At 48.4% G+C, this 14,116-nt stretch overlaps 1 protein-coding gene across 9 annotated transcripts in view; it reads left to right on the top strand.

Moving 5' to 3' along the window:
- Window positions 1-14,116, top strand: part of ADAR (adenosine deaminase RNA specific) — a 51,943-nt gene that overhangs the window by 18,921 nt on the left and 18,906 nt on the right. For 3 of the 9 annotated variants that reach the window (XM_070367265.1, XM_070367262.1, XM_070367263.1), the window contains exons 1-2: window positions 5,240-5,341; window positions 11,622-13,054. In XM_070367265.1, coding sequence (XP_070223366.1) covers window positions 5,255-5,341; window positions 11,622-13,054 — 1,520 coding nt within the window. In that variant the 5' untranslated portion in view covers window positions 5,240-5,254. Of the gene's footprint in view, window positions 1-4,426; window positions 4,620-5,239; window positions 5,342-11,621; window positions 13,055-14,116 lie in introns of those variants that run through there. The other 6 variants (XM_070367259.1, XM_070367267.1, XM_070367266.1 and 3 more) reach the window with 3 other exon arrangements.

The raw sequence follows: 14,116 nt of genomic DNA, 5'->3' as shown, positions 1-14,116 counted from the left end.
CTTGTCAGTGTTATGTGGAAGCCAGATTTCTGAGGACACTGAATGGGGGGCTTTTGGAGTAATACCGAATTCTAGACAGGAACTCTTATCACTTAGGCAGTTGTTAGCAAGTAACCTTAGGTAGTATGTTCACAGGAAGTCCTGCATTTGGGGCTACTGCCAGGCAGCAGATAGTCGCAAGCTCCTGGGGAGGTAAGTAGCGCCTGTGTTAGGAGAGCTGCATATATGTGTCCTTGGAGCCTGGATACACAGGGGAAACAGCAAGGGTAAGCACTGGTGAATTAGCAGTGGAGGTTTAGGGGGGCTTTGACCATGTGTGGGCTTCACCGGTGGCTCAGATGGTAAAGAATCTGCCTGCAATGCAGGGGAGCTGGATTTGATCCCTGGGTCAGGAAGATCCCCTGGAGAAGGGAATGTCAACCCACTCTAGCATTCTTGCCTGGAGAATTCCATGGACAGGAGCCTGGCGGGTTACAAAGAGTCAGACACGACTGAGCGACTGTCACTTTCACACTTGACCATGTTTGCTCATCTCTGATTTTCTTGCAATCAACAAGAAAATTAACTGCAACTAAAGTGTTATTAATTAATACTTTAGGTTACTTTTAAAAGAACTTCATCCAACTCACCAGGCCCCTACAATAGAACAGCACAAAGACTGCTGTCACCACCTCACGACCCTGTGGGAGCTGAAACAATCACTGAGGGCAAGGAGATGAAACATTTATGAATAAGACTATTTGCAGTTACCGAGCTGCTGAGATTAAGTGACCAGAGCAGTTGTTCTTTTAAGGCATACACCGACTCTGTTTAGGAAACCGATTTCGCCTTCCTGCTTCCCCCGTGCGTCCTGGGTTCGTTCGATTCAAAGCCGCGGAGGCAACAGCGATGCAGCTTCCCTGCACGGTAGCTGTGATGGGTGCTTTTCTGGATCATTCTTGTGGAAGGATGAGAGGCCTTGGGATTGCTTAGCTTGAAGGCAAGAAAGCAGAGATGAGACATAACTCATTTTACTTAAATGAAAAAGAGAAGACACTGGAATTGCTACAGGAAGAGTTTACTGTTGTTTTTAACCTTTTAAACTTGTAAAGTACAGCACATACATACAGAAAGGTGCACAAAGCATCAGCGTGTGCCTTCATGAATTATTGGAAAGCCACGTATGCAGCCACCACCCAAGTCAAGAACTAGAATATCAGCGGCACCGAGAACATTCCTTTCCAGTCAAAACCTCTCCTTCCTACCCTAGAGATAACCAGCATCCTGTCTTTGATGCAGAGTATACTACAGTTGTTTTGCCTGGCTTGGGACTTACAAGTGGAACCGTGTCATATGTATATGGCTTCTTTCACTAATTATCACGTTTAGATGACTAATCACCTTGTTGCATGTGGTTATGGTTCTCTCATTTTTGTTGCTGTATAATATTCTCTCATAGGCAGATGTCACCATTTATCCATTTTCCTTTTGAAGAACATTTGGGCGGTTTCAGGTTGGGAGCGAATATGAATAATGCAACTACCAGCTTGCTATATGTGTGTCCTGGTCTAGGAGTGAAATTGCTGAATTGCGGGCTGTGTAGATTCACCCCTTTGCCAGGTTTCCTGTCTAACTAGGAGCTGTTCTGCACCCTTGCTCTCACATGCTCTCATCAGCTGGTTACAGTGCTTGTTTGATAATGGACAGTAACTCACTGAGGCTTTGCTTTGCATTTCCTTAATGTGATGAGATAGAGCACTGTCTCTTATGTGTACTGATATTTTTAATTTCCTCTTGTGACATTCGTGTGCCCCTGTTTTCCCCATTGTTTTTTCTACAGAGCAGTCTGTTATTCAGTCAACTAACCAGCCCCCTGAAGGCCACTATCAGGGACTGTGGGGAGTTCCCTGCCCCAGGAGAAGACTCTACAGCTCTAAAGGCAGATATATAGACAAGTACCTCATAACACTGTGACGATCATGTGAAACATCAGTCCCCCCACCAGGCTGACTGTTGGCTGACGGGGCAGGACTCTTACTTGTCTCATGTCCTGAGTGCTTAACACAGTGTGTGGCGTGTGTTAGGTGTTTAGTGAAGTCTCTGTTAAATGAATGAAGACGAGGCATTTTCAGAGGATGGTGAAAGTGCTCTAGTAGGGGTAAGTGTTGAGTAAGAGAGAAGCACAAAATCAGGAACCACTAATTGCACCCCCTCCCCCACCGAAAGTGGGGCAAAGCTTCCCTTGGAGACAATATTTGAAGCAGATCTTGAAAGACTTTCACCAGAAGCTGTGGCGGAAGTATATTTAAGACTAGACTAGATTGCACAAAGGCACTGACAGGGAAGGAGCACTACACTAGAAATGTGAGCTGGCCGGGGGCGGGGGCCCGCACCAGCTGGGGGAATGGAGTGAGAGGATGGCGAGAAAGGGCGTCAGCTGGAGACGGTGCTGTGAAGGCACTGCCTTGTAAATCTCATAAGCAGTGTCCGCTGAAAAAATGCACAACCTAAAAATTGAGAGTTGCGTTTTATTCAGCGGACAAAACTGAGGACTTAAGCCCAGGACACAGCCTCTCAGATAACTCTGAGAGACTGCTCCAGAGATAAGGGAGGTGCCAGGATACATAGGAGTTATTTTAACAAAGACCAGGTAGTCAGAACACCAAGAAATTATTGTTAATTAAAGAAAACTGGATATAGCCTGTGTTTTCTCATCCTGAGTGTCCTCCAGGGGCACCATGACATGGTGGAGAGGGCTGCAGAGTTGGATGATTGGATGGTGGGCATTGTTTTTAGCCTGAGTTCCCTCAGGGCTCACTATGGGGATAGTAATGTAATGACTTGATAGCTGCAACATCCTTTGCTTAACTGATTCAGCAGGCAATATTTTTCATTCACACAGTGGGGATAAAATTGAAATGAAATACAGAAAAGGAAAATTCTCACAGGTGAGTGGGGAAGAGAGCTGTTGAGCATTAGAACTATCTTTTCCTAGACATCTTGGACAAAATAGAGCAGTATATAAGCCTGATCATGAAATCAATTAACGAAAGTTACCTTTTTGAAAGCCATCATGTAACATAATGGAGTGTAGAGTGGTAATGAAGAGTGACTTTCTGCACTCAGACCTGGATTTAGCAGCAGCATGGCCCTAGTGGAGCCTCCATTTCCACATCTGTAATTTGGGAATAATGCCCACCTTGCAGAGCTGTTGTGAAGATTAAGGAGATAAGGTGGGACTTCCCTGGCTGTCCAGTGGTTAAGACTCCCACTTCCACTGCAGGGGCTCGCCAAAAAAAAAAGATGAGGCATGTAAAGGACTTCACCCTTGCCTGGATGGATGCTGAAAGGTTGGCATGGTTTTGTGATGTAGATCCTTAAGTCAGTTGCTGGTATTATTATCTTGCTACTACATGCTGGCTGTTATGTGGTCATGTTGATGCAGCCAAGATCTTGGCTTTGTCTGCCCACTAAAGCCAAATAAAAAATACAGAGACAGAGTTTGGAGGAAATAGAAAGGTGGCTTTAATCCTCAGCCAGTGGAAGGGAGAGCAGAGTAGGCTTGTTCTTCAAGAACTGTGCCCCCCTCCCGGGAGGAATCTGGATTCCGCGGATGAGGCTCACAGTCAGGGGTCAGTGATGAGGAGCAAAGGTGTAAGGGTCTTGTATTCTTCCTCTTGCACTGTCATTGGCTGCTGTCTGGTAGCCCAGTTGTTGGGTCCACAGTCTTTCTTGACTTGTACTGTGGCCTCCTTTCTGTAATAATGCAAAAAAAAAAAAAAAGTGAAGAACTACAAGGAGTGGTCTGCAAAGAGTGCTAGAAAGGTGAGCACCAAGCACAGGATGTGATTAGCACAGAGTTAAAAGATAACAGATGCAGAAGGTAGCTCCTGCAAGGTCTGAGGCACAGGATTTAATTTACAAATCAGGTTAGTCTTGGTTATTGACTACAGATCAGAAACAGTTAAAAAAAGAAACTCAGGGCAAGGGGAAAAAGACCTTTTCCGTTTTTTTAACTGCAACAACATCAGTTAATATGCTCGAGTATGGGTAAATAGTTCAGTGAGGAGAGTTGGTCACTTGAAGAGCTTTGGGCCCCCCTTCCACTTTAGAGACACGTGGTCACCTTAGAGAGGATCTGGGAGTAAGAAAACAGAGCCCCAGACTCTTTTCTCCAGTGCTAGGTTTCGCAGGGGGGCTTTGTTCTCAGTTTGCTTTATCCCGTGTATTCCTGAGACAGCCATGAGGGATTTATGAGCTCAGTATTTTATAGCTGTTTTTCTAAAGAAAGCGTATCTTGCCCAGTTCTCATGCAAGGAAAGGATTAAACTTGTAATCGGAGCGAAACCAGACTTTCTCGGGCTCCTTTGCGCAAGCCCCGCCCCTCGGCCAAACTTTCCAAAGAGGGAGGTCCGTTTGAAGAAACGAAAGTGAAATTGAACCGGAGCCATTTCCCAGCCCTGCTCCCAGCTTGAAGCTCCCGGCTCCCTGCTCCCGGGGCTTGAGTCGACTCCGGAGGCGCCCCCTGCGTCTGGGAGGCCCACGGCCTGCCCTGGCAAAGGTCCAGCTGCGGAGGGTCGCGCTGCTGGCTGCGGGCGGGCACCGGAACATGCCTGGGGCGCGCCATGGACCCAAGACAGGTAAGCCCCTGGGGTCAGGGCCCAGAGCCGGCGCGCCTGCAACCTGCTGGCCTGGGCTCATCTTATCCTCCTTCCCGCCCCTCCCCCCTGCCCCCACGTCCCTGTTTTCCTGCTTGACATATGCTTATTGTGTGAGAGCTTGTGTTTTCTTGCCAAGCAAAATTGCTATTCTAGGAATTCAGAAATTTGTGTCATGCTTATTAACTCTGTGTTGGGAAGATGAGGAAGAGGATTTGTGAGGGAAATGCACCTCCTCCCCCAGAGAACCAAGGCCTGAGCCCAGGTCAAGACAGCCCCCCTCTGCTTTTCTGCTAGGACCCCATGGCGGCTCAGTCCTGCCTTTAGCCACCTACCCCCGCGCCCCCACCTTGGACAGCCTGCTTGACTTTGAGCGTCTCCTCCTTAACCTGTAAGAGAAAGTTTATAGTGGCTTGACTCATTATCTCTAAAACCTGGGAAACCCTAGTGTCTTTCAACGGGTGATTAAACAAACTGGGATACATCCATATACTGGAAAACTGCTCAGCCGCAAAGGGCAGGAAATACTGCTGTATGCAACAACATGGACAAATCTCAGATCCATGATGCTGAGCAAAAGAAGCTGGACTTAAAACACTGCATACGAGTCCATTTAGATGACATTCTGGAAGAAAACCTACAGGGACAGAAGGCAGACCAGTCGCCAACAGGAGCTGTGTGTGGAGAAAGAAGCTGTTTACAAAGTGCATAAAAAACGTTTTGGGGAAAGGGAAATGTTCTGTATCTTGATCTCAGTGGTAGTTAAGAGGGCTATGTGTGCTTTGACTCTGTATGGTCAAAACTCAGAGTGCTAAGTCGCTTCAGTCATGTCCAACTCTGTGCGACCCCATAGACAGCAGCCCACCAGGCTCCCCCGTCCCTGGGATTCTCCAGGCAAGAACACTGGAGTGGGTTGCCATTTCCTTCTCCAATGCATGAAAGTGAAAAATGAAAGTGAAGTCGCTCAGTCGTGTCCAACTCTTAGCGACCCCATGGACTGCAGCCTACCAGGCTCCTCCATCCATGGGATTCTCCAGGCAAGAGTGCTGGAGTGGGGTGCCATTGCCTTCTCCCAAAATTCAGAATTATACACCAAAATGGGTACATTTTACTGTATATAAATATACCTTAATTTTAAATACATGTAAAGTGTGTGTACATGTGTGTATATGTGTGTGTGCGTGTACATACATGTATGTATACGTGTATTTTTTTTCCCTTCTTTAAAAGAATTAGGGACACTTGACTTGTGGGAAAAGCATTTTTTTATGCAAACCAATATATTACCCTGTGGAGCCCATGTGGTAAAGGTGGGGCTTCTCTCTTAACCTTAAATATGGGAGAATAGATTAAAGGGAGACTTTGAAAGGCATAAGTGACTTGTCACATAGTTCATATATACATAGGCATGAAGTTGGGTGAAGGGGGATGTTGAAGGATTTAAGAATGATCACCGTGTGCGTTGGTTTCCTCCTTTCTTGCTCTCAGTCCCACTCAGTAACTCTCCACGGGGCTGTTCTCAAGTGATGGTTTGGCTTTTAGGAAATTTTAGGGGGTATAAAGGAAAAATTAATAATCTCCCTCTAATTTTTCTCTAAAATAACTGTTGTTAACAAATTTGTGTTTCCCTTCCTTGTCTCTTTTCTCTGTGTTCTTTCTATCATGCATACACATTCATGGTTTTTTTTCCCTTTTGTTTATGAAAAAAGGCATTATAGCATACATATTTGTCTGCAGCTTGCTTTCTTTGTTAATTTAACATTATATCATTCCTAAGTAGATAACACATTTTTTAGAAAACTGTGAGTACGGTTCCATAGCCTGAATGTGTCATGATTTGTTCTACTCTTTTTTAAATAGACATTCGAATATTTTACAAATTTTGGCCAAGAAGCAGCAGTTTAAATCTAGAAAGCATTGAGCTAGAAACTGACTTCAGCCACTTTGAAACAAAGTTCTTTCACCAAGGTCACTCAAAGAGCTAATCAGAAATCCCCTGAAGTCCCCATAATTGAGTCCTGTGAACCGAGCACTCACTGTACTCACAAATACCTCAGCCCTGGGGGGGGTGTGCAGCAAGAGGAGCAAGAAAAGCAGTGATGAGGTGAAGAGTTGCATAACCAGCGATGGCTTGTTCATGCAGATGTTGGCTCAGGATCAGCTTTGTGCCGGCTACTATAACTGAAGTGTAGTCCTTGTACCCCAGAGGCTTTCTCTGAAGTTGACTGCAGTCTCCCCCACGCACTACATGGAGACCATTGAGAGTAGAGACGTTAGTGTAATTTCTAGGGCACCCAATATTATTAATCACCTTTGAGATACGCTACAATCCGTATGTGACTGTATGTGCCATTAAGAAAATCAGATCAGATCAGTCGCTCAGTCATGTCCGACTCTTTGCGACCCCATGAATTGCAGCACGCTAGGCCTCCCTGTCCATCACTAACTCCCGGAGTTCACCCAGACTCACATCCAGTGAGTCAGTGATGCCATCCAGTCATCTCATCCTCTGTCGTCCCCTTCTCCTCCTGCCCCCAATCCCTCCCAGCATCAGAGTCTTTTCCAGTGAGTCAACTCTTCGCGTGAGGTGGCCAAAGTACTGGAGTTTCAGCTTTAGCATCATTCCTTCCAAAGAAATGCCAGGGCGGATCTCCTTCAGAATGGACTGGTTGGATCTCCTTGCAGTCCAAGGGACTCTCAAGAGTCTTCTCCAACACCACAGTTCAAAAGCATCAATTCTTCGGCACTCAGCCTTCTTCACAGTCCAACTCTCACATCCATACATGACCACTGGAAAAACCATAGCCTTGACTAGACGGACCTTTGTTGGCAAAGTAATGTCTCTGCTTTTGAATATGCTATCTAGGTTGGTCATAACTTTCCTTCCAAAGAGTAAGCATCTTTTAATTTCATGGCTACAGTCACCATCTGCAGTGATTTTGGAGCCCAGAAAAATAAAGTCTGACACTGTTTCCCCACCTATTTCCCATGAAGTGATGGGACCAGATGCCATGATCTTCGTTTTCTGAATGTTGAGCTTTAAGCCAGCTTTTTCACTCTCCACTTTCACTTTCATCAAGAGGCTTTTGAGTTCCTCTTCACTTTCTGCCATAAGGGTGGTGTCATCTGCATATCTGAGGTTATTGATATTTCTCCCAGCAATCTTGATTCCAGCTTGTGTTTCTTCCAGTCCAGCATTTCTCATGATGTCCTCTGCATATAAGTTAAATAAGCAGGGTGACAATATACAGCCTTGACAAACTCCTTTTCCTATTTGGAACCAGTCTGTTGTTCCATATCCAGTTCTAACTGTTGCTTCCTGACCTGCATACAAATTTCTCAAGAGGCAGATCAGGTGTTCTGGTATTCCCATCTCTTGAAGAATTTTCCACAGTTTATTGTGATGCACACAGTCAAAGGCTTTGGCATAGTCAGTAAAGCAGAAATAGATGTTTTTCTGGAACTCTCTTGCTTTTTCCATGATCCAGAGGATGTTGGCAATGTGATCTCTGGTTCCTCTGCCTTTTCTAAAACCAGCTTGAACATCATGAAGTTCACGGTTCACATATTGCTGAAGCCTGGCTTGGAGAATTTTGAGCATTACTTTATTAGCGTGTGAGATGAGTGCAATTGTGCGGTAGTTTGAGCATTCTTTGGCATTGCCTTTCTTTGGGATTGGAATGAAAACTGACCTTTTCCAGTCCTGTGGCCACTGCTGAGTTTTCCAAATTTGCTGGCATATTGAGTGCAGCACTTTCACAGATTCATCTTTTAGGATTTGGAATAGCTCAGCTGGAATTCCATCACCTCCACTAGCTTTGTTCGTAGTGATGCTTTCTAAGGCCCACTTGACTTCACATTCCAGGATGTCTGGCTCTAGGTGAGTGATCACACCATCGTGATTATCTGGGTCGTGAAGATCTTTTTTGTACAGTTCTTCTGTGTATTCTTGCCATCTCTTCTTAATATCTTCTGCTTCTGTTAGGTCCATACCGTTTCTGTCCTTTATCGAGCCCATCTTTGCATGAAATGTTCCTTTGATATCTCTGATTTTCTTGAAGAGATCCCTAGTCTTTCCCATTCTGTTGTTTTCCTCTATTTCTTTGCATTGATCGCTGAAGAAGGCTTTCTTATCTCTTCTTGCTATTCTTTGGAACTCTGCATTCAGATGTTTATATCTTTCCTTTTCTCCTTTGCTTTTCGCTTCTCTTCTTTTCACAGCTATTTGTAAGGCCTCTCCAGACAGCCATTTTGCTTTTTTGCATTTCTTTTCCATGGGAATGGTCTTGATCCCTGTCTCCTGTACAATGTCACGAACCTCATTCCATAGTTCATCAGGCACTCTATCTATCAGATCTAGGCCCTTACATCTATTTCTATAATCAGTAGCAAAAAAGAAAAACAATCAGTAGCTGAGATAAAAGATAAAGTACATGGTGTAAGAGATGCAGGGTGGGAGGAGTTCAAGGAGAGGAAACACTCACAGGCTGGGGTGTGCGGGAGTCAGGAGTCTCCTGAAGAAGGTGGCGTCTAGAGAGACGTGTAGGGAAAGGACCCAAGTTGTATCAGGTGGCAGGAGGGGGAGAAGCAGGGATGTTGCATTGGCATGTAGAGAGAGGGGAAATGAGGCGCAGTGGCAGCCCGTGCGAGAGATAATGAGGGGCTAGAACTGGGAAAAGATGCATAAGAGAAAAGAGAGGCTGTGGACAAGATAGGGCTTTGCAACTACTCATGAGATGCGGGGGACAAGGGACTAAGGTAGGCAGGCAGCAGGGATGGCTCAGGCTTCCAGCCTGAATAACCAAGAGGAGAGTGCTGCCATTAACAGTAATAAGAACAACAGGAGGAGGGGCTGAGAGAGGGAAGAGAATTAATTTGGTTCAGAATGTGTGTCATTTGAGGTAGTGGTCAAGAATCTAAGTGAACAGATCGTCTAAGCATTTGAAAATTCAAGTCTTAAGCTTCAGCACAGGTGGTAGCTGGAGATAACAGATTTGAACACTGTTTCTTAAAAAGACTGGTTAAGGTGAGGGGAGTGGGTGAAATCAACCTGGGGAAGGAAGAAGACAGCCGTAGACAAAACCTCGGGGACTGATTATATCTAAGGGGCGAAAGAAAGGATAGGGACAGACAGAAGGAAAAAGAAAGATGAGAGATCTTTGGTACTGTGTCACCAAGCTGTGGGAGGATTTTATAAAAAGAGAGCTCCATCCGCATTGAGTGGGCGTATGTTTGTTGTACTGAACTGACCACCAAACAGCCCTGGAAACAGAGATTCAAGAGGAGGAATTTATGTGGTCTTAAATACCAGCACCATTTGGAAGTTTTGGAACAGAAAAAGGGGAGAGCAGGCCTTGGGTGGAGAAGGGAACTGACCCTGAGATGCAGGCTGAGCAAGGAGGCGTTTGCCTGACCCGCAGCTACAGGGGGCGGGAGTGGACATCACATGAGCAGCAGGTCCCACAAGGGGAGGGAGTGGATATCGTAGAAACACAGGGAAGTTGCCATTGGAGATGAGCAGGAGTCAGCAAACTGCAACCCACAGCCAACTGCAGGCCTCCCCTGGCTTTGTAAAGGAAGTGCTACAGATGACCGTCCTACCGCCCCTTAACAGAAAAAGTTTGCTGACCCTGGAAAAGAGTTTCAGGGTTGCAGGTTTGGTGGTCAAGTAACAGTGAGATTGAATCAGGAGCCACTCGTGTGGCTGAAAGGCGGAGGTGGCAGCTGCTGGAGAGGCACTGAGGAACTGTGCAGCCCACGTACCGTGAGCATGACCAGTGAGAGCGCTGAGCTCCCCTCACCGTGGCCGGGGGCAGGGGTGGGGGAAGAGAAAGCTGAAGTTATTGAAGAGAGGGACGCAGCTGCCTGCGGGTCCCTGTGGCCTTGCGGAGGATCAGACAAGGAGGATGTGAGCATGAGGAAACAGAAGGTTTCCTAAATGTGCAGCCCTGGGGACAGGCAGCCAGGTGTTTACTGACAGCCCAACTCTGGATCCCAAAAGCCCCTCCAGCGAGTAGTCCTGCTCTGTGGGTAGCATTGCGGTGAGTAGTATCGCTGGTCTGTGGGTGGGGACAGTCATAGTGCTCGCTGTTCTGGTAAACGAGTGGCATTCTGAGAGAAGATGGAGTATCTGGTGGCCTACAGAACCGGCTTCTGAAGATGCGCCACGGAAGCAGCTATTGGGAAGTAGCTAAGGGGGTGTGGAATAGACACCACCAGCTCCACACATCCAGGTGGGCTTAGTGGTTTGAGTAGGAGTGCCCGGTGTGCCTTCTGAGCCTGGGCTCCATACTGAAGGATGAGGACAGTGTACCTGTTTTCTAAGAAAAACTGTCCAGTTCCCCTAAAATCAAATTCTGGTTCTCCCAGGATGGCAGTGCAGTTAGACGATTCTCCGAGGTCCTGCCGCCCTTCCCCAGGTGAGGAGACTTCCTCTGCTACAGCCTGGAGGATGGGGCTCCAGTTCACCCAGTCCACTTGCTGGTTTCTTCACACCCAGATGATAGATTGCAGAGAAGGGGGCTGGGTGGTGGGCCATCTCACGGTCTCCTAACTCCCTTGGCACTCGTAGGTTATTCTGTGTTCGTTTGTTTTTAAAGTAAAACGTATTTGTTTTCTTGATTGTAAAAGGATTTTTTTTTTTTTGGATGAGTGAAAACATACATTCTCAACTCCCTAAACTCTTGAAGGGAAGACAATGCACTAGGTTGCTGGAGAGGCTGTGCTGAAGTCTCAGCACCGCCACATGCTCCTGGGAGCTCTGTGCATCTCACTGTCTGCTCCTCCATCTCTTCCCTCTGTTGGGTCCACAGGTGGTACCTGTGAGGTGTGCAGGCCACCCTGGCTGGGTCCCAAGCCCACGTCTCACTCAGCTTCTTAGCTTAAGAATCAGATACAGCCCCCACCCCACCCCAGGAAGGCAGAAGGGACAGATTCCCTGCCGCAGTCCTAAGTCGCTCTCTTCTCCATGTTCTTGTTCTACAGGGGTATTCCCTCAACAGATACCAAGCCCGCCCAGCCCAAGGCTATGAGCACAGCAGGCACAGACACCAGCAGCCAGAGCGGGGACCTTGTCGTGACAGTTTCCAGCTCCAGCAAATAGAGTTTCTCAAGGGGCAGCTCCCAGAAGTGCCCCTATTTGGAAAGCAGCCACCATCACTGCCACCGTTCCTCCCTGGACTCTGGCCGAGGTTTCCAGGACCACCTGCCAGAGGTGGGCCCCTCCAGATCCGAGGTGTCCCCAGGGGCGTGCCTCTCAGAAGTCAGGTACTCCCAAGACGGTTCCAGCGTCCTTTCCCACGTGGCCACATTCGGCCATGGAGAGGTGTTGATAGGCTCTCCTCACATTTCCAGGGACTGACCATCAGCCAGGATCAGGAACAAAGGACCCTAGAGCTCTTGGATGAGCTTGGGGACGGGAAGGCCACCACAGCGCGTGATCTGGCCCGGAAGCTCCAAGCTCCAAAGAAGGACATCAACCGAGTCCTGTACTCTCTGGCAGAGAAGGGTAAGCTACACCAAGAGGCAGGATTTCCCCCTTTGTGGAGAGCCACAGTCCCAGTTCAGGCTCAGAACCAGCCTAGCCAAGAAACGAGAGCAGAGAGTCAAACCCCAGGAGCTCCAAGCCCAGACTCCAGTGTGGAAACTGAAGGCAGAAGCACCCTGTGTGGCTTGGAAGAGCCCCCCGAGCCTCTCGACATGGCTGAGATCAAGGAGAAGATCTGTGACCACCTGTTCAACGTGTCCAGCTCCTCTGCCCTGAACTTGGCTAAGAACATTGGCCTCACTAAGGCCCGGGATGTGAATGCTGTGCTGATTGACTTGGAAAGGCAGGGAGATGTCTACAGGCAGGGGACCACCCCTCCCATATGGTATTTGACTGACAAGAAGCGAGAGAGGATACAGATCAAGAGAAACAAGGACAGTGTTCCTGAAACCACTCAAGCTGCTGCTGTCCTGGAGACCGGAAAAACCACAGAGGGCCCCACCTGCAACTCACCTGCGTCAGACGCCTCCAACAGCTCAGTCACCCCAGGAAAGGTGGAAAATGGGCAGGAACCCGTCGTCAAGTTAAAACTCAAGCAAGAGGCCACAGCAGAACCAGTAAAACTGAAACCACCTGTTTATGACAACGGCCCCTCCAAAACAGGGTATGTTGACTTTGAAAACGGCCAGTGGGCCACAGATGACATCCCCGATGACTTGAATAGTATCCACGCCGCACCAGGTGAGTTCCGCGCCATCATGGAGATGCCCTCCTTCTACAGTCATGGCTTGCCACGGTGTTCACCCTACAAGAAACTGACAGAGTGCCAGCTGAAGAACCCCATCAGCGGCCTGTTAGAGTATGCCCAGTTCGCTAGTCAGACCTGTGAGTTCAACATGATAGAGCAGAGCGGACCACCCCATGAACCTCGGTAAGAGACCACCCAGGAATTGTGCCTAAGGTTGGGGTCAGGCGCTCTTGCTCCTGACACACCCTCAGCCGACTTGTGAGCAGTGCCGGTTGATGGCCCCTGTCTTTTCCCTCTTCTTTCTACCTGTGGGCTGCGTCATCCTTGTCTGGCCCTTCCTCTACCTCTTGAGCAGGGAACATAGACCTCGGCCCAGCCAGAGTCTTGGCTGAGCAAGGGGGAGGTTGGCACTCCTGGTAAAATGAAGCTTCTTTGGAGATGATTAGCTTCCATGCAGCAGTGTCATGCCTGCCTCCTAAGGCTAGAGGTGATGAAGGCTTGATGCCCCTCCCGCCCGCTTCCGTGTGCCATCCTCCTCCACTCCTCCCCTAACCCCCACCAGCTGAGCTCCCCACAGGATGCATGAACAGCTGGCTGCACACTGGAGTAAGGGTGGGTTGTGCTGCTAAGTAGCAGTGAGTTCAAACCACCCCACCCCTCCTGCCTCCCGCTCAGCTCCCGTAGGGAAGGGATGCACGTGTAGGGTGTGCGCGGCTGCCTGCCTCTTGAAGGTGGTGGTTCTAATTTTACAAGCTGCCTCCGCACAGATGGGTGGGCTAGCACTTGCTGCTGCTCCTAAGCTGTGAAGTCAGAAATTACCTCACTCAGACAGCTAGCCTGGCCCGGCACCATAGGCACTTCCAAGCCAGCAGACAGATAGAGGAAGACAGGTGGGCCCAGGAAGAGCCGCTGCAGGGCCTAGCAGAGATCAAAGGCCACTAAAGCTGAGTGGCCACCCACCGCAACTAGAGAGCACGCCAGCAGAGAGGCCCACTCACCTTTACATTAGCTGTAGGCCGCTGTCTGATGAGGGTAACGACTCCCAGCGGCGACCCTGCCTCCTTATCTGACCGTCTTAATGACACTGAGATGACATTGCAGGGGAGCTGTGAGGAAGAGAGGGTGCATCCAGAGCTGGCAGGGTCAGGACGGGTGTGCTTCTGTCTGGGGTAGAGCTAGGATGGCCGTCCTTCCTTCTCCCTTCGTCCCTCTCTCGAGTTGGGGCACAGCAGTGGGTTTTGTGGT

The sequence above is a fragment of the Bos mutus genome, chromosome 3 (assembly GCF_027580195.1).
Source record: "Bos mutus isolate GX-2022 chromosome 3, NWIPB_WYAK_1.1, whole genome shotgun sequence".
NCBI classification, from domain to species: Eukaryota; Metazoa; Chordata; class Mammalia; order Artiodactyla; family Bovidae; genus Bos; species Bos mutus.
The sequence above is the reverse complement of the archived record's forward strand: the minus strand, read 5'-3'. Positions and strand labels throughout refer to the sequence as shown.